The sequence below is a fragment of the Gopherus flavomarginatus genome, chromosome 12 (assembly GCF_025201925.1).
Source record: "Gopherus flavomarginatus isolate rGopFla2 chromosome 12, rGopFla2.mat.asm, whole genome shotgun sequence".
Taxonomy (NCBI): Eukaryota; Metazoa; Chordata; order Testudines; family Testudinidae; genus Gopherus; species Gopherus flavomarginatus.
This window is the reverse complement of record NC_066628.1, coordinates 1,428,412-1,447,232: the sequence shown is the minus strand read 5'-3', so window position 1 is coordinate 1,447,232 and position 18,821 is coordinate 1,428,412. Positions and strand designations below refer to the sequence as shown.

The window sequence follows — 18,821 nt, the reverse complement described above, 5'->3', positions numbered from 1 at the left end:
GAGCTCCCCCACCTCATCCCCAGCCCGGCTGGGGGCTCCTGCCCCGCCCTGCTCCTGGACGCCTGGATCCTGCTGGGCCAAGCTCCTCCACCACATCCCCCTGCCTGGCTGGGGCCTCCTGCCCCTCCCTGCTCCCAGACGCCTGGGTCCCTGATCACTGCCGTGGGGATGGGGCCCCGGAAACACCTGCTGCTGGTGTGGCTGGCGCTGTGGTCCCTACTCGGCCTGGCCGAGCCAGGTGGGTCCCGGGGGGTGAACGGCACCCAGGGGTCAGGGCCGGAACAGCAGAGTGTGAGGAGGGGAGAGTTCCAGGGAGGGGGGCTGGGGGCACCTTCACCCCAGGAGGAAATCCAAGCTGGCCCCATTGCCCCAGGGCGGCGCTAGGGGCTGGGCTGCAGGGAGCAGGGGGGGCAGCAGGGGGCTCTGCCTGGGCATTCAGGGCTCCGGATTGCCCCAGGGTGACGCTAGGGGCTGGGCTGCAGGGGGTGGGGGGCAGCAGGGGGCTCTGCCCAGGCAGTCGGGGCTCCCCATTGCCCCAGGGCGGCGCTAGGGGCTGCAGGGGGAGGGGGGCAGCAGGGGGCTCTGCCCTGGCAGTCGGGGCTCCCCATTGCCCCAGGGCAGCGCTAGGGGCTGGGCTGAGGGGGGGGCAGCAGGGGGCTCTGCCCGGGCAGTCAGGGCTCCCCATTGCCCCAGGGCGGCACTAGGGGCTGGGCTGCAGGGGGTGGGGCGGGGGCAGCAGGGGGCTCTGCCCGGGCAGTCAGGGCTCCCCATTGCCCCAGGGCGGCGCTAGGGGCTGCAGGGGGAGGGGTGGGGGGCAGAAGGGGGCTCCCCCCAGGCAGTCAGGGCTCCCCATTGCCCCAGGGTGGCGCTAGGGGCTGGGCTGCAGGGGGGGCAGCAGGGGGCTCTGTGCTGGAGGGGGGGTTGTGGGGGTCCCCTCCCTGAACTCAGCCCCTCTCCCGCCGGCGCAGCCCCCGATGGGCCCCACAGCCTGGCCTACCACTACGTGGGCACCTACGACGCCTCGGGGCTGCTGGAGTTCGGGGCGGCCGGGCTGCTGGACGGGGCCCCCATCGACGGCTACGACCGCGCCGCCCGCGCCAAGGTGCCTGCCCAGCCCTGGGTGGGCGAGGGGCTGGGCCCCGAGTACTGGCGCCAGGGGGGGGCCTCGCGGGCCGCCAAGGAGGACTGGTTCCGGCGCAACGTGGAGACCCTCAAACAGAGAAGCAACCAGACACAGGGTGAGCAGCCCCCGGCCCCCCGTGTCCTGAGCCCCCCAGCCCCCAGATCCTCCCCTTAGCCCCCCGAGCCCCCCAGCACCCAGATCCTCCCCTTGGCCCCCCATGCCCTGAGCCCCCCAGCCCCCAGATCCTCCCCTTAGCCCCCCGAGCCCCCCAGCACCCAGATCCTCCCCTCCAGCACCCCGAGCCCCCCAGCACCCAGATCCTCCCCTCGGCCCCCCATGCCCTGAGTCCCCCAGCCCCCAGATCGTCCCCTCCAGCCCCCCGAGCCCCCCAGCACCCAGATCCTCCCCCGACCCCCAATGCCCTGAGCCCCCCAGCACCCAGATCCTCCCCCCAGCCCCCTGTGTCCTGAGCCCCCCAGCACCCAGATCCTCCCCCCGGCCCCCTGTGTCCTGAGCCCCCCAGCCCCCAGATCCTCCCCTCGGCCCCCCATGCCCTGAGTCCCCCAGCCCCCAGATCGTCCCCTCCAGCCCCCCGAGCCCCCCAGCACCCAGATCCTCCCCCGACCCCCAATGCCCTGAGCCCCCCAGCACCCAGATCCTCCCCCCAGCCCCCTGTGTCCTGAGCCCCCCAGCCCCCAGATCCTCCCCTTAGCCCCCCGAGCCCCCCAGCACCCAGATCCTCCCCCCCGGCCCCCCATGCCCTAAGCCCCCCAGCCCCCAGATCCTCCCCTCCAGCCCCCCGAACCCCCCAGCACCCAGATCCTCCCCTCGGCCCCCCATGCCCTGAGCCCCCCAGCACCCAGATCCTCCCCCCAGCCCCCTGTGTCCTGAGCCCCCCAGCACCCAGATCCTCCCCCCAGCCCCCTGTGTCCTGAGCCCCCCAGCACCCAGATCCTCACCCCCAATGCCCTGAGCCCCCCAGCACCCAGATCCTTTCCCCTTGTGCCCCTGTGCCCCAAGCCCCCAGCTCTGCCCCCAGACCCCCGAGTGCCCCTAGCCCCCCAGCACCCAGATCCTCCCCCTGACCCCCAATGCCCTGAGCCCCCCAGCACCCAGATCCTTTCCCCCTGCGCCCCCATGCCTCAAGCCCCCCAGCTCTGCCCCCAGGCCCCTGAGTGCCCCGAGTCCCCCAGCACCCAGATCCTCCCCCCCAGCCCCCCTGAGCCCCCCAGCTCTGCCTCCAGGCCCCCAAGTACCCTGAGCCCCCCAGCACCCAGATCCTCCCCCTGGCCCCCTGTGCCCTGAGCCCCCCAGCACCCAGATCCTTCCCCCCGGCTCCTCATGCCCTGAGCCCCCCAGCTCTGCCCCCAGGTCACTGAGTGCCCCGAGCCCCCCAGCTCTGCCCCCCCAACCCCTGAGTGCCCCGAGCCCCCCAGCACCCTGACCTCCCCAAGAGCCCCCTGTGGCCCATGGCCTGGTGTGTGGCTTCCCCCGTGGCCTGACCCTGTGGCCGCATGGCCCCCCATGGCCCATGGCCTGACCCTGTGGCCCCATGGCCCCCCCATGGCCCATGACCCAACCCGGTGGCCCCATTGCCCCCCCATGGCCCATGGCCTGACCCTGTGACCCCATGGCCCCCCCATGGCCCATGACCCAACTCTGTGGCCCCATGGCCCCCCCATGGCCCGACCCTGTGGCCCCATTGCCCCCTCATGGCCCATGGTTTTACCCTGTGGCCCCATGGCCCCCCCATGGCCCATGGCCCGACCCTATGGCCCCATGGCCCCGCCATGGCCCATGGCCTGACCCTGTGGCCCCATGGCCCCCCATGACCCCCCCATGGCCCATGACCCGACCCTATGGCCCCATTGCCCCCCCATGGCCCATGGCCTGACCCTGTGGCCCCATGGCCCCCCCATGGCCCATGACCCGACCCTGTGGCCCCATGGCCCCCACATGGCCCATGACCCGACCCGGTGGCCCCATTGCCCCCCCATGGCCCATGGCCTGACCCTGTGACCCCATGGCCCCCCCATGGCCCATGACCCAACTCTGTGGCCCCATGGCCCCCCCATGGCCCGACCCTGTGGCCCCATTGCCCCCTCATGGCCCATGGTTTTACCCTGTGGCCCCATGGCCCCCCCATGGCCCCCCCATGGCCCATGGCCCGACCCTATGGCCCCATGGCCCCGCCATGGCCCATGGCCTGACCCTGTGGCCCCATGGCCCCCCATGACCCCCCCATGGCCCATGACCCGACCCTGTGGCCCCATTGCCCCCCCATGGCCCATGGCCTGACCCTGTGGCCCCATGGCCCCCCCATGGCCCATGACCCGACCCTGTGGCCCCATGGCCCCCACATGGCCCATGACCCGACCCTGTGGCCCCATTGCCCCCCCATGGCCCATGGCCTGACCCTGTGACCCCATTGCCCCCCCATGGCCCATGACCCGACCCTGTGGCCCCATGGCCCTCCCATGGCCCGACCCTGTGGCCCCATTGCTCCCCCATGGCCCATGGTTTTACCCTGTGGCCCCATGGCCCCCCCATGTCCCATGACCCGACCCTGTGGCCCCATGGCCCCCCCATGGCCTGTGGCCTGACCCCTGGCTCTGCCCCCAGGCCGCCACACGCTGCAGTGGGCGCTGGGCTGCGAGCGGGAGCCCGGGGGGGTGGTTCGCGGCTGGTACCAGTTCGGTTACGACGGGCAGGACCTGGTGGTGTTCGACCGGGGGAACCAGCGCTGGCTGGCGGCTCTGTCCTGGGCCGAGACCACACGGCGCCGCTGGGACGCCCAGCCCGAGTTCGGGGAGCGGCTGCACCGGTACCTGGGGGACACCTGCGTGGAGTGGCTGGGCCGGTTCCTGCGCAGCCGGCGCACCTGGGCCAGGAGGGCAGGTATGGGCCTGGGCAGTGGGGCTGTCACCCCGTGGAACGGGGCCGGGGGGGGCAGTCACCCCATGGAACGGGGCCGGGGTGCGGGGCAGTCACCCCATGGAATGGGGCCGGGGCGGCGGGGCTGTCACCCCGTGGAACGGGGCCGGGGGGGCAGTCACCCCATGGAACGGGGCGGGGGGGCAGTCACCCCTTGCAACGAGGCCGGGGGGCGGGGCTGTCACCCCATGGAACGGGGCGGGGGGGCAGTCACCCCTTGCAACGGGGCCGGGGGCGGAGCTGTCACCCCATGGAACGGGGCCGGGGGGGCAGTCACCCCTTGCAACGGGGCCGGGGCGCGGGGCTGTCACCCAATGGAATGGGGCTGCGGGAGGGGCAGTCACCCCTTGCAACGGGGCCGGGGGGCGGGGCTGTCACCCCATGGAATGGGGCTGCGGGAGGGGCAGTCACCCCTTGCAACGGGGTCAGGGAGGGTCATCCCATGGAACAAGGCCAGGGGGGTCACCCCATGGAACAGGGCCAGGGTGGCAGTCACCCCATGGAATGGGGCTGGGGGAGGGGTCACCCCATGGAACGGGGCCAGGGTGGCAGTCACCTCATGGAATGGGGCTGGGGGAGGGGTCACCCCATGGAACGAGGCCAGGGAGGCAGTCACCCCATGGAATGGGGCTGGGGGAGGGGTCACCCCATGGAACGGGGCCAGGGTGGCAGTCACCCCATGGAACATGGTCTGGGGAGGGGTCACCGCATGGAATGGGGTCGGGGTGGCAGTCACCCCATGGAACGGGGCCTGTCTGGGCTGGGGTCATCCCCCCATGGATTAGTGGGCTGGGAGGAGGGGTGACTCCATGGTTTGCAGGAGGGGGTGACCTCAGGGGTTGGGGTGACCACAGAGATTGGGGACAGGAGTGATCTCAAGGAAAGGGGGAGGGGTGATCCACAGATTGGGTCCTGGGGTGACCCCCAGATCCAGGGCTGGGGTGACCCCACAGATAGGGGGCTGGATGGCCCCCACAGATCAGGGGCTCGAGTGACCCCAAGCAAAGGGGGACAGCGCGTGACCCCCCCATCAGGCGCTGGGGTGACCCCAAGGAAAGAGGGACGGGTGACCCCACAGACAGGGGGCTGGGGTGACCCCACAGATGGGGGACAGGGGTCTCACTGTCTCTCCCCACCAGCCGCCCCCCAGCTGCAGGCCTGGTCCCGCCCGACCCCCGGGCGCCCGGGCTGGCTGACTCTGGGGTGCCAGGCCTGGGGGTTCCCCACGCGGGACATCGAGGTGTCCTGGCTGCGGGGAGATGCGATGCTGCCGGGGGCCGAGGCTGGCGCGGGGCTGCCCAGCGGGGATGGGTGCTACCAACGCCAGAGCCACCTATGGGTGCCCGAGAGAGAGGCCCAGGGGGTGCGGTGCCGGGCCAGGCACGGGGACCTGGAGATGCCGCTGGAGACTACGTGGGGTAGGTGTGCACCCCAGGGACCCCATGTGCCCCCTTCTCCCCCCGCCCTGTCACTGGGATCCCTCTAGAGACCCCCCCGGCACCCTCCAGAGCCCACTTTCCCCCACAGCCCTGCCACCGGGATCCCCTCAGAGACCCCCCAGCACCCCCTTCCCCCCCAGTGCCCTGCCACCGGGATCCCCTCAGAGACCCCCAAGCACCCCCTTCCCCCCCACTGCCCTGTCACCGGGATCCCCCTAGAGACCCCCGCAGCACCCCCCCAGAGCCCCCACTGCCCTGCCACCGGGATCCCTCCAGAGTCCCCCCCGGCACCCCCCAGAGCCCCCTTTCCCCCACAGCCCTGCCACCGGGATCCCCTCAGAGACCCCCCAGCACCCCCTTCCCCTCCACTGCCCTGCCACCGGGATCCCCCTAGAGACCGCCCAGCACCCCCTTCCACCCCACTGCCCTGCCACCAGAATCCCTCCAGAGACCCCCCCGGCACCCCCCAGAACCCCCTTTCCCCCACAGCCCTGCCAACGGGATCCCCTCAGAGACCCCCAGGCATCCCCTTCCCCCCGACTGCCCTGCCACCGGGATCCCCTCAGAGACCCCCAGCACCCCCTTCCCCCCCACTGCCCTGTCACCAGGATCCCCCCAGAGACCCCCAGCATCCCCTTCCCCCCCACTGCCCTGCCACCGGGATCCCCTCAGAGACCCCCCGGCACCCCCTTCCCCCCCACTGCCCTGTCAACAGGATCCCTCCAGAGACCCCCCCGGCACCCCCCAGAGCCCCCTTTCCCCCACAGCCCTGCCACCGGGATGCCCTCAGAGAGCCCCCAGCACCTCCTTCCCCCCCACTGCCCTGCCACCGGGATCCCCCCCAGAGACCCTCCAGAGACCCCCCAGTGCCCCTTCCCCCCCACTGCCCTGCCACTGGGATCCCTCCAGAGACCCCACTGGCACCCCCCAGAGCCCCCTTCCCCCCACAGCCCTGCCACCGGGATCCCCTCAGAGACCCCCCGGCACCCCCTTCGCCCCCACTGCCCTGTCACCGGGATCCCTCCAGAGACCCCCAATGCCCCTTTCCCTCACCGCCCTGTCACCAGGATCCCCCCAGAGACCTCCCAGAGACCCCCAGTGCCCCTTTCCCCCACAGCCCTGCCACCGGGATCCCTCCAGAGACCCCCCCGGCACCCCCATCAGCCCCCTTCCCCCACAGCCCTGTCACCGGGATCCCCCCCAGAGACCCTCCAGAGACCCCTCAGCACCCCCTTCCCCCACAGCCCTGTCACCGGGATCCCCCGAGACCCCCAGTTCCCCCTTCCCCCCACAGTCCTGTCACCGGGATCCCCCGAGACCCCCAGTTCCCCCTTCCCCCACAGCCCTGTCACCGGGATCCCCTCAGTGCCCCCCCAGCACCCCCTTCCCCCACAGCCCTGTCACCGGGATCCCCTCAGTGCCCCCCCAGCACCCCCTTCCCCCCACAGCCCTGTCACCGGGATCCCCCGAGAGACCCCTAGCGCCCCCTTCCCCCCACAGCCCTGTCACCGGGATCCCCCGAGACCCCCAGTTCCCCCTTCCCCCCACAGCCCTGTCACTGGGATCCCCCCACTGCCCCTTCCCCCCCCAGCCCTGCCAGCCCCCCGCTGCCGGGACACTCCCACCCCAATTTCTAACCGTTCTCCCCATGGCTCTGTCCCAGCCCCCAGGAGCCCGTCGTACCGAGGGGGCGTCTCCCCCGGGACCGTGGCCGGGGCGACTCTGGGGGCGCTGGGGGGCCTGGCCGGCCTGGCGGGGGCGCTGCTGCTGTGCAGGAGGCGAGGTAAGAGTGGGGCAGGGCGGGTGGGGGGCGCAGCTGGGCTGAGAACGGGCACAACTCGTCTCCTGACCTCACCCACCGCTTGTCTCTACAGCTCGCTGGAAGCTGGGACAGTCCAGGCTGCGCCTGGTCTCAGGTGAGAGACCCCCCCGGTGCCCCCCTTCGACAGGGAGTGGGGTCCTGGGGGGGGTATGCCCCCGGGGATACCCCCCTGGGACCCCTTGCCCTGCCCCCAGGGCCTCCTCCCTGCCCCCCCAGGGGATATGCCCCCGGGGTCTCCCCCCCACAGGGATACCCCCCAGGGACCCCCTGCCCTGCCCCCAGGGCCTCCTCCCTGCCCCCCCCAGGGGATATGCCCCCGGGGTCTCCCCCCCACAGGGATACCCCCTCCAGGAGGCCCCCTCTGCTTCCCCCTGCCCCCTCCCTGTTGGGGATACACCTCCTGGGGCCTCCTCCCCCTGGGGCTCCACCCCAGCACTTCCCTTCCCCACCTCCCCCCTGGGAGACATGACTCTGGGGGCACCCCCCGTGGCCCCTTCCCCCTTGGGGCATCCCCCCACCCCGAAAACCCCCTTGACACCAGGCTGGGGGAGATGCACCCCTCACCCCCATGCACTGAGTAACCTGCCCCCCTTCTCCTCCCCCAGAGGAAGAGGCGCCCGAACTCAGCTGATCCCGTGGGTCTGGTAAGTGCAGCGACCCCCTGCCCCCCATCACAGCCTCCTGCCCCCCATCACAGCCCCCACTCCGCACCTGGGGATTTCTAGGGGGGGCAGATCCGCCCCCCTGTGGCCACAGCGGGTACTCCAGCCCTGACTTCCCCAGCTCCCAGTCCACCCCTCCCGCCCCCCAGTGGGGTTTCTGTGGGGGGTGACCCCCGCCTTTCCCCCAGCTAATGCCTTTACCGACACCAGCAGGTTTTCCCTCCACTCCCCCCCCCGCCCCTTCTCTCATTCCCTTGTTTTTCCCCCAGGTTGGATTTTCCACTCGGATGCCTGGGTTCCTCGCCACCCAAGGCTGGACACGTGAATGGAGTTGGAAACGCGCCTGGCCCTTGAGAACCTGGGGGCCCCACTGATTGCCAATTGATTTCTGCCCCCAACCCTGCTGCCCCCCAGGTTCACTGTCTCCCCTCACACCATCCCACCCAGGGCCGCACACCAAGGCAGGGAGCTAAGGGCCGTGGGAAATCGCCCCTTTCCCTCGCTGGCCGTGCAGCGCCGAGCACCCGAGGCCGGGCCATTGCTGCAATATGGATCATAAAGAACCGTTTCTAATCGTCCCTCGTGTCGGTGCCTCCCCCAGCGCCAGGGCTCGGCGGGGAAACAACCCCCAGCAGCAAAACCCAACAGGCTGGTGGATTGGAAGAACTGGCACCCCACAGGGGGCAGGCCCTGGCCCCATTCCCTGCCCTGGGCCCGGATCAGAGCCAGCGCCCCCCAGAGAAGACAGGCCCCTGCCCCATTCTCCACCCCCCTGAGCCAGCCAGTCCCCGCCCTGGGGCCGGATCGAAACCAGCACCCCACAGGGGACAGGGCCCTGCCCCATTTCCCCCCCCCCCCCAAAGCTAGCCAGTCTCCACCCTGGGGCCGGATCAGAACCAGCGCCCCCCACAAGAGACAGTCCCCTACCCCCTCCCCTGCCCCATTCCCCGCCTCCCCGAGCCAGCCAGTCCCCCCCTGGGGCCGGATCGGAACCAGCGCCCCCCACAAGAGACAGTCCCCTACCCGCTCCCCTGCCCCATTCCCCGCCACCCTGAGCCAGCCAGTCCCCCCCTGGGGCCGGATCGGAACCAGCGCCCCCCACAAGAGACAGTCCCCTACCCGCTCCCCTGCCCCATTCCCCGCCACCCTGAGCCAGCCAGTCCCACCCCTGGGGCCGGTGGGAGCCGGCGCCCCCCAGAGGGGACAGGTCCCGTGTCCCATTCCCTGCCCCAGGCAGGCTCCATGTTCACCAGTCAGGAGTCCTGACTCCGAAGCCGAATTCTGCACATCACATTTATTTACACAAGGGGGAAAATCAACAGAATCCCCCCCCTCCCCAGAACCCCCCTTTGTGCAGACTCCCTGGTGGGGAACGAGCTGCCGTGGGGCTGGGCACGAATCGCCACACAGGGGCCTGCGCACACTCAGCTGCTCTGCAGCCGTTCGGCCCCCGCGCCACAGCCGGGACCTCTCCTGCGTCACCCAAGGGGAACAGGGAAAGCCGCGTGGTCCTGCTGCTTCCCCGTCCGCTGGGGGCCCCAGCAGTGGGGCAGGAGTTCCCACCCCTCACAGTGACAGGCTCAGGCTCTGTGCAGACTCAAGCAGCGTCACTGCGTCCATCACACTCAGAGCAGCTCCTCCCTCACAGCACCGGGCTCAGACTCTCTGCACCCCCAGCCCCCCTCTCTTCGCAGCCGGGGGGTAGGGCCGGGGGTCTCCATCTGACAGCGGCCGCTCACGGGCATGCACAGAGGTGGGCGGTGCGGTGGGACCCGGGGGTCAGGGCCGGGGAGCAGGCTGGGCCTTCGGCTCACAGCGGCCGCTCCCGGGCATGCACCCGCAGGTGGGAGCCGGGGGGCAGAGCCGGGGGGCAGGCTGGGGGCTCCGGCTCACAGCGGCCGCTCCCAGGCGTGCACCCGCAGGTGGGAGCCGGGGGCAGAGCCGGGGGGCAGGCCGGGGCTCCGGCTCACAGCGGCCGCTCCTGGGTGTGCACCCGCAGGTGGGCCGTCAGGTGGGATCCGGGGGGCAGAGCCGGGGGGCAGGCTGGGGCTCCGGCTCACAGCGGCCGCTCCCGGGCGTGCACCCGCAGGTGGGAGCCGGGGGCAGAGCTGGGGGACAGGGCGGGGGGGCAGGCCGGGGCTCCGGCTCACAGCGGCCGCTCCCGGGCGTGCACCCGCAGGTGGGAGCCGGGGGCAGGGCCGGGTCTCTGGCTCACAGCGGCCGCTCCCGGGCGTGCACCCGCAGGTGGGAGCCGGGGGCAGAGCCAGGGGGCAGGGCTGGGGGGCAGGCCGGGGCTCCGGCTCACAGCGGCCGCTCCCGGGTGTGCACCCGCAGGTGGGAGCCGGGGGCAGAGCCGGGGGGCAGAGCCCGGGGGCAGGGCCGGGGGCTCCGGCTCACAGTGGCCGCTCCCGGGCGTGCACCCGCAGGTGGGCCGTCAGGTGGGAGCTGTGCCGGAAACGCTTGCCGCAGGTGGGGCAGGCGAAGGGCCGCTCGCCCGTGTGGATGCGCTGGTGCCCGGTGAGGGTGGAGCCCTTGCTGAAGGCTTTGCCACACTGGGCGCAGGCGAAGGGCCGCTCGCCGGTGTGGCTGCGCTGGTGCTGCAGCAGGTCCGAGCTCTGGCCGAAGCTCTTGCCGCACTGGGGGCAGGGGTAGGGGCGCTCGCCGCGGTGCAGCCGCTGGTGTGTCAGCAGGTTGGAGCTGCGGCTGAAGCCGCGCCCGCACTCGGCACAGACGTAGGGCTTCTCGCCCGTGTGCACCCGCCGGTGGGCCACCAGGTCCGAGGCCTGGCTGAAGCGGCGGGGGCAGTCGGGGCAGCGGTGCGGGCGCTCGCCCGTGTGGATGCGCTGGTGCTTGACCAGCACGGAGGTGTCGCCGAAGCGCTTGCCGCACTCGGGGCAGGGGTAGGGGCGCTCGCCCGTGTGCAGGCGCCGGTGCGTCCGCAGGTTGGAGCCCCGCAGGAAGCCCCGCCCGCACTCCGGGCAGCGGAACGGCTTGTCGCCCGCATGGATCCGCTGGTGGGCCACCAGGTTGGAGCTGCGGGAGAACCGCTTCCCACACACCAGGCACGGGTAGGGGCGCTCGCCTGGCTGGGAGGCGGGGGGCCGAGCCGGGGGGCTCTGCTGGGGGGCAGGCTCTGACCCATGATCCACAGTGCCAGGCTGGGGGCCCAGGCCATGATCTATGGTGCCCTGACTCAGGGGGGTCTGCTGCGGGGCAGGATCTGACCTGTGACCCGTGGGGGGCTCCTGGGGGGCAGGAGCTGAGCTGTGACTCAGGGGAGGCTCCTGGGGAGCAGGAGCTGAGCTATGACCCAGGGGGTTCTGCTGTGGGGCAGGATCTGACCTGTGACCCGTGAGGGGCTCCTGGGGGGCAGGAGCTGACCCGTGACCCATGGGGGGCTCCTGGGGGGCAGGAGCTGACCCATGACCCATAGGGGGGTGCTGCGGGGAAGGATCTGACCTGTGACCCATGCGGGGCTCCTGGGGGGCAGGAGCTGACCCATGATCCATGGGGGGCTGCTGTGGGGCAGGAGCTGACCCATGCCCCGTGGGGGGCTGCAGGGTGACAGGAGCTGAGCTGTGACCCAGGGGGCCCGGCTGGGTGAGGGTGTCCTGGCCAGAGAGGGGCTCTGAGCTGTGACCCAGGGTGCCCGGCTGGGGCAGGGGGCAGGAGCCCTGACTCAGGGGGCCCGGCTGGGGGGCGGGCTCTGCCTCCTGCCGCCCGGCGCCCTCAGGCCCGTGGCCCCGCCGGTGGCGCGCCAGGGTGGAGCTGCGGGCGAAGCTGGCCCCGCAGCGCTGGCAGCGGTAGGGCCGCTCCCCGGTGTGGCCGCGCTGGTGGTTGAGCAGGGTGGAGGCCAGGCTGAAGCCGGCACCGCAGTGGCCGCAGCGGAAGGGCCGCTCCCCGGTGTGGGCGCGCTGGTGCTGCACCAGGTCGGAGCTGCGCCGGAAGCGCTTGCTGCAGTCGGGGCAGGCGAAGGGGCGCTCGCCCGTGTGCCGGCTGCGGTGGGCAGCCAGCCCTGACTGCACGGCGAAGGCATCCCCGCAGTGGCCGCAGCGGTAGGGGCGCTCGCCCGTGTGCAGGCGCCGGTGCTTGGCCAGCGAGGAGCTCTGGGAGAAGGCGCGGCCGCAGTGCCCGCAGCGGTAGGGGCGCTCGCCCGTGTGCAGGCGCCGGTGCCGCTGCAGGGTGGAGCTGGCACGGAAGCTGCGCCCACACACGCAGCAGTCGTAGGGCTTCTCGCCCGTGTGCGTGCGCCGGTGCGCCAGGAAGTTGGAGCTGGCGCTGAAGGCCCGGCCGCAGTCGGGGCAGACGTAGGGCCGCTCGCCCGTGTGGATCCGCAGGTGCTGCGTCAGGTGGGAGCTCTGCCCGAAGGCCCGGCCGCACTCGGGGCAGACGTACTGCCGCCCGGGGGTCGGGGGCCCGGTAGCTCTCGCTGGGGCGCCGATCCCCGGCTGGGGCGCTGGGGCAGAGCTGCGGGGCATCCCCGCTGGCCGGACTGTGGATTCGTTCAGCACCGGGGCAGAGCTGCGGGGCATCCCCGCTGGCCGGACCGTGGATTCGTTCAGCGCCTCGCCGGCCCCGCGGGGAGCCGGGACAGAGCTGTGGGGCGTCCCCGCCGGCTGGATCGTGGATTCGTTCAGCGCCTCGCCGGCCCCGTGGGGAGCCAGGACAGAGCTGTGGGACGTCCCCGCTGGCCGGACCGTGGATTCGTTCAGCACCGGGGCAGAGCTGCAGGGTGACCCCACTGGCCGGATCATGGATTCGTTCAGCACCGGGGCAGAGCTGTGGGGAGTCCCCGCCGGCTGGATTGTGGATTCGTTCAGCGCCTCGCCGGCCCCGCGGGGAGCCAGGACAGAGCTGTGGGGCGTCCCCGCCGGCCGGATCATGAATTCATTCAGCATCGAGGCAGAGCTGTGGGGCGACCCCGCTGCCCGGATCGTGGATTCGTTCAGCGCTTCGCCGGCCCCGTGGGGAGCCGGGACAGAGCTGCGGGGAGCCAGGGCAGAGCTGTGGGGCATCCCCGCCGCCCGGATCGTGGATTCGTTCAGCGCCGGGACAGAGCTGTGGGGCGTCCCCGCCGGCCAGATCGTGGATTCGTTCAGCACCGGGGCAGAGCTGCAGGGTGACCCCACCGGCTGGATCATGGATTTGTTCAGCACCAGGGCAGAGCCGTGGGGCATCCCCGCCGCCCGGATCGTGGATTCATTCAGCGCTGGGGCAGAGCTGCAGGGTGACCCCACCGGCTGGATCATGGATTCGTTCAGTGCCAGGGCAGAGTTGCGGGGTGTTCCCGCTGCCTGGATCGTGGATTCGTTCAGCCCCTCGCCAGTCCCACGGGAAGCTGGGGCAGAGCTGTGGGGCGTCCCCGCCGCCCGGATCATGGATTCGTTCAGCCCCTCGTCGCCTGCCCCATGGGGAGCCGAGTCTGCGTCTCTCTCCCCAGCAGGGTTTTCCCGCTGGTGCTCGCAGGCACCTGGGCTGGGCAGATCATTCTCCTGGTGTCGTCCCGGTACCATCCTCTGTGGCCCCACTCGCTCGTGCCCTTCCGGCTGGGGATCCCACTCCTCAGCCTCGCTGACCGGCCCATCGCCTGCGGGGGAAAGGATCACGGTTAGTATTCTCACGGTGCGGAAAATCTGCCCCCCCCACCCCACCCCTGCAGGGTTTATTAACCGCTGAGCCGTATTTTCACTCTGACTGGGGTGAATTGTACAGCCACAGGGTAACCCAGGACTAACTGTCCTGCCCTGCGCTCTGCACAGCCTCCGCGTCTCCTGACTCTCATTTACTCCCTCCTGAGCTGTCGTTTTCTCCTTAGTTCACGGGTTCCCAGGGGAGATGGGTTTTACCTTCTTCAGTGAAGCGAAGTTCTCGGCTCGGTCCCAGGTCTGTCTGGGAACCCCCCGGAGCCCCGTGGGACAGAGAGGGATTCAGACCCAAGCCGTCCCTGCTCGGAAAAGGGAACAAACCAGAGAGCTCAACCAAGAATTATCCCCTCACCATGGGGATTCGGGGCCTGGTCGGGGAGGATCCTGAGCCAGGAACCCCCGCAGGATTCCACCGCTAGTGTCTGAACCGGCTCGCTGTGCTGCCTTCCTGAGCCTGCAGACATGGACCCGGGGTCTCTGCTGCTGCTCAGCGCCTCCCAAGGGGGCACAGTTTCAGAGCTGCCGGCAGGCTGACCTCAGCCAGGCTGGTGTCTCTCGGCTGTGGCTGGGCAAGCTCTGAGCAGCAGCCGAGGCAGCCCTGGGGCTGGCGGGGACAGAGGGACAGATGGACGCGGTGGTGTAGTCAGGACCCAGCCCGGGCTGTCTGTGGGGCCTGGTCCCAGCGCTTCTAGGCCTGAAAACAGCATCCAGGGACAGAGACAGACAGACAGGACAGAGGTCTCTGGACAGATAGACCGACAGGCATCCAAGGACAGACAGACTCTAAAAGTAGCCGGGAACACACACAAAATGGAGTTTGTAAAATCACGACATGCGCGGGGGCCGGGGCAGCCCCTGGCCAGCCCATAAAGCCCCTTCTGTTACTGCCCAGGATTTAAAGGCCCCAGGAAGCCGGGGGAGGGGGGGAATTTCCAAGCCGGTTTAAGCGACTCCTCACCTGTGCAGGCGTCTCTCGGGGTCTCCTGAGCGCCCTGGGCACCTGGGACCCCTGGCTCTGCCCCTCGCTCCATCCAGGACAGCGCGTCCGGCCCAGGGATCAGAAATCCTGCTCGGGGGCCGGGACAGGCAAGATCAGGGTGTGCAACAAGGCAGGAGAATATCTGCTACAGGGAACGGCCCATGATTTGAACCCAGCCCCGGCCTGCTCCAGGGGACAGGATACTGGGCGAGATGGGCCCGTGGGGCTGACTGGGGGGCAGGATACTGGGCGGGATGGGCCTGTGGGGCTGACCCGGAGGCAGGGAGGGGGCAGGATACCAGGCGCAATGGGCCCGTGGGGCTGACTGGGGAGCAGGAAGGGGGCAGGATACCGGGTGGGATGGGCCTGTGGGGCTGACCCAGGGGCAGGGAGGGGGCAGGATACTGGGTGGGATGGGCCCGTGGGGCTGACTGGGGGGCAGGGAGGGGGCAGGATACCGGGTGGGATGGGCCTGTGGGGCTGACTGGGGGGCAGGGAGGGGGCAGGATACTGGGTGGGATGGGCCCGTGAGGCTGACTGGGGGGCAGGGAGGGGGCAGGATACCGGGTGGGATGGGCCCATGGGGCTGACTGGGGGGCAGGGAGGGGGATACCACCCCAGGGGGTACCACAGTCCCTGGGGTCTCACTGTCCCCGCTCTGGACACCCAGGATGCGGTGGGGGGACTCTGGGAATACCAGGGGGGCTCTGGGGTGTTCGGATCTTAGTCACACCCCTGCCCCATGGCTGGATGGGGGTCAGCGCCCGCCCCACTTCCTCCCGCCCCTCCCAGCCCCCACCGCGGTCCTGCTCTGTCTGGCCCGGCCCCTCCCGCACTGCCCCCCATCCCCTCCTGCCCTCCCCCCACCTTCCCGACTCCTCCCTTCCAGCCCCCCATCCCCTCCTGCCCTCCCACACCTCGCCCCCCCGCCCCCGGCCCGGCCCCTCCCGCACTGCCCCCCATCCCCTCCTGCCCTCCCCCCACCTTCCCGACTCCTCCCTTCCAGCCCCCCACTCACCCCCCGCCCTCCCGCACCTCGCCCCCCCCCGCCCCCGGCCCCTCCCGCACCTGCCGGCCCGGCGCAGCAGCTCCCTCCCCCGGCGGCGCTCGGCGCTGCCCGGCCCAGGGGCGGCTCCAGCCCAGCGCGACCCCCGGGCTCCCCCCGCCCGGGCCGGGAGCAGCTGCGGCGCTGACCCAGGAAGCCCAACCCCCGGGGGGCGGGGCGGGGAGACCGGGCCCGGGATGGGGGGGGGCATGGACCCGCCCCCCGACCCGCCTCTCCCGGGGGGGGTCCTGGCTGGGAGCGAGAGGCGCTGGGCTCGGGGGAGGGGGGGGGACTCTGTAAGACCCTCCCAGGGGTTCAGCGGGTCCCCTGAGTTCCCACCACTGCCCAGGGGTTTGGAGCCAGCGCCGTCCTTACCCGTATGCAAAGTATGCAGCTGCGTAGAGCACCAGGAAATTTGGGGCACCCCACCAGGGGTTCCCACCAGCCCGGGCTCGTCCTCGGGGGGCAGAGACACCGACCTGTAGCCGTCCAGGACTGGCCACCTGTGCCACCAGCCTGCGGCCCCTTCCCTCTGGCCAGGGTCTGCAGCCCGCACTGCCCAGCCCCCTGCCCTCCACCCCACGGCCCAGTGGGGGTGTCGTGCCGAGGGGGGTCACCTGCTGCGGGGACAGCCGTCTGCTCACTCGCTCTGGGCTGGAGGAAATAGGGGCGCTGAGGGGGGCAGGGCCCAACGCCCAGACCTGCCCTGACCCCAGCATTGGGGTTTGAGAAGAGCCCGACCCCTGAGGGATGAATTGGGGCACAAAGCAGCTTCCGCTCTGGGACAGAACTGGGGAAAGGAAGCTGAGCAATTCGGGGATGTCTCCCCAAACAGTGACCAGGTGTCTCCGCCCCATAGAACAGCCACCCCCTACATGGGGGCTAAACTGTGACCGATAACGATCCTGTGTGACTGCCGCCCCGGCACTTGTGAGCAACCCTACAATAACAAACCCATGTGACCACAGCCCTGGCACACATGAGAACTGAAGAGCATAGGAACGGCCACACTGGGTCAGACCAAAGGTCCGTCCAGCCCAGTGTCCTGTCTGCTGGCCGTGCCTGGTGCCAGGTGTCCCCCAAGGGAAGGAACAGGACAGAGAATTATCCAGTGATCCATCCAGGGCTGCCTCTAGCTATTCTGGGGCCCTATGCAGCTCCCCGCGGGGGGGTGGGGGCTGGCTTGGGGGACAGGGGGGAACCGACCCCCAGCACTCACCAGCGGCGCAGCTCGGGCCAGGTCGCTGCACTTTCCACCTCCGGCGAGTGCAGGCCCGGCCCTGCTGCAGTCCTTGGGGTAGGGAAGAGGCAGGGGTGGGGCTTTGGGAAAGGGGTAGAGTGGGGGCAGGGCTGGGGCAGAGCAGAGGCGGGGGCCTTGGGGAAGAGGTGGGGCAGGGGTGCCCCAAATTTCCTGGTGCTCTACGCAGCTGCATACTTTGCATACAGGTAAGGACGGCCCTGGATCCATGCCCTGTTGCCCAGTCCCAGCTTCTGACAGGCAGAGGCCAGGGACACCCAGAGCGTGGGGTTGCATCCCTGACCCTCCCGGCTAATCGTCATTGATGGACCCGTCCTCCAGGAACTTACCATGTTCTTTTTTAAACCCTGTTATAGTCTTGGCTTCACAACATCCCCTGGCGAGGAGTTCCACAGGCTGACTGTGTGTTGGGTGAAGAAATACTGCCTTTTGTTTGTTTCAAACCTGCTGCCTGTTCGTTTCGTTGGGTGACCCCTAGTTCTTGTGTTATGAGAAGGAGTAAATAACACTTCCTGATTTACTTTCTCCACACCAGTCCTGATTTTATAGACCTCAATCGTATCCCCCCCCCCCCAGTCATCTCTTTTTGAAGCTGAAAAGTCCCAGTCTTATTAATCTCTCCTCATTCGGCAGCTGTTCCACACCTCTCATCATTTCTGTTGCCTTTTTCTGAACCTTTCCCAATTCCAATAGATCTTGTTTGAGATGGGATGACCACATCTGCACACGGTATTCAAGGTGTGGACGTACCATGGATTTATACAGAGGCAACATGATATTTTCTGTCTTATTATCTGTCCCTTTTGTAACGGTTCCCAACATCCTGGTCGCTTTTGTGGCTGCCGCTGCACATTGAGTGGCTGTTTTCAGAGAACTGCTATAACTTAGATAACGTTTTCACCCCTCATCTACAATGACTCCAAGATCTGTCTTGAGCGGGAACAGCCAGTTCAGACCCCATCATTTTGTATGCATGGTTGGGAGGATGTTTTCCAACGTGCATCACTTTGCATTGATCAACACTGAATTTCATCTGCCAGTTTGCTGCCCAGTCACCCAGTTTTGAGAGATCTTTTTGTAGCTCTTCACAGTCTGCTTTGGATTTCACTATCTGGAATAGTTTTGTATCATCTGCAAATTTTGCCACCTCACTGTTAACCCCTTTTTTCAGATCCTTTCTATGTTGAATAGAACTGGGCCCAGTAGAGACCCCTGGGGACACCACTATTTATCTCTCTCCATTCTGAAAACTGCCCATTTCTTCCTACCCTTTGTTTCCTCTTGTAACCAGTTACCAGTCCAGGAGAGGGACCTTTCCTCTTACTCCATGACAGTAATTCTAGTAGATTGGTGAGGCGCGATTTCCCTTTACAAAAACTGCACAAAACACAACAACTCGTGTTCATCTAAGTGTCTGATAATTCTGCTCTTCACGAGAGTTCCAGCCAGTTTGCCGGGCACTGAAGTTGGGTTTCCTGGCCTGTAACTGCCAGGATTACCTCTGGAGCCCTTTTTAAAAATTGGTGTCACATCGGCTACCCTCCAGTCACCTGGAGCAGAAGCGGGTTTAAATGACAGGCTACATACCACAGTTAGTAGTTCTGCAGTTTCACATTTGAGTTCCTTCAGAACCCTTGGGTGACACCATCTGGTCCTGGTGACTCACTTCTTACTGTTCAGTTTATCAGTTTGTTCCAAACCCTCCTCTAAGGACACCTCGATCTGGGATAGCTCCTCAGATCTGCCACCCAACAAGAACAGCTCAGGTGTGGAGATCTCCCTCACCTCTTCTGCAGTGAAGGCCAATGCAGAGAATTCATTCAGCTTTTCTGCAATGGTCTTGTCGTCCTTGGGTGCTGCTTTAGCACCTCGATTGTCCATTGGCCCCACCAGTGGTTTCCCTACACCCCCCTG

At 68.9% G+C, this 18,821-nt stretch overlaps 2 protein-coding genes and 1 long non-coding RNA gene across 28 annotated transcripts; 1 reads left to right on the top strand and 2 right to left on the bottom strand.

Annotated features, from left to right (window-relative positions):
• Window positions 1-79: 79 nt before the first annotated feature.
• LOC127032750 (class I histocompatibility antigen, F10 alpha chain-like) lies at window positions 80-8,558 on the top strand. 4 transcript variants are annotated; one of them, XM_050920279.1, is made up of 8 exons: window positions 80-238; window positions 969-1,238; window positions 3,835-4,021; window positions 5,197-5,475; window positions 7,160-7,279; window positions 7,371-7,412; window positions 7,924-7,962; window positions 8,250-8,558. In XM_050920279.1, exons 1-8 carry the CDS (start codon window positions 169-171, stop codon window positions 8,332-8,334), a joined length of 1,092 nt encoding a protein of 363 aa, XP_050776236.1. In that variant the 5' UTR covers window positions 80-168; the 3' UTR covers window positions 8,335-8,558. The 4 variants fall into 4 exon arrangements, with proteins under 4 accessions (XP_050776236.1, XP_050776237.1, XP_050776238.1 ...); XM_050920280.1 differs by having other exon boundaries at window positions 3,746-4,021; XM_050920281.1 differs by lacking the exon at window positions 7,160-7,279.
• LOC127032776 (uncharacterized) lies at window positions 2,532-3,653 on the bottom strand. Of its 3 annotated transcripts, XR_007768918.1 has the most exons (4): window positions 3,574-3,653; window positions 3,379-3,534; window positions 2,627-2,659; window positions 2,532-2,583 (listed from the first exon to the last, which is right to left on the bottom strand). It is a non-coding gene; the product is annotated as an uncharacterized LOC127032776 (long non-coding RNA). The 3 variants fall into 3 exon arrangements; XR_007768919.1 differs by lacking the exons at window positions 3,379-3,534; window positions 3,574-3,653 and adding an exon at window positions 3,170-3,259 and having other exon boundaries at window positions 2,569-2,583; window positions 2,627-2,737; XR_007768917.1 differs by lacking the exons at window positions 3,379-3,534; window positions 3,574-3,653 and adding an exon at window positions 2,777-2,866 and having other exon boundaries at window positions 2,569-2,583; window positions 2,627-2,737.
• Window positions 8,559-10,355: 1,797 nt separating the features above from the next.
• On the bottom strand, window positions 10,356-15,770 carry LOC127032742 (zinc finger protein 271-like). Of its 21 annotated transcripts, XM_050920262.1 has the most exons (4): window positions 14,584-14,789; window positions 13,167-13,567; window positions 13,083-13,112; window positions 10,356-12,620 (listed from the first exon to the last, which is right to left on the bottom strand). In XM_050920262.1, the coding sequence occupies exons 1-4, from the start codon at window positions 14,654-14,656 to the stop codon at window positions 10,374-10,376; spliced, it is 2,751 nt and encodes a 916-aa protein (XP_050776219.1). In that variant the 5' UTR covers window positions 14,657-14,789; the 3' UTR covers window positions 10,356-10,373. The 21 variants fall into 21 exon arrangements, with proteins under 21 accessions (XP_050776219.1, XP_050776201.1, XP_050776221.1 ...); XM_050920244.1 differs by adding an exon at window positions 15,673-15,770 and having other exon boundaries at window positions 10,356-13,567; window positions 14,584-14,691; XM_050920264.1 differs by having other exon boundaries at window positions 10,356-12,545; window positions 13,083-13,567; window positions 14,584-14,791.
• Window positions 15,771-18,821: the final 3,051 nt, after the last annotated feature.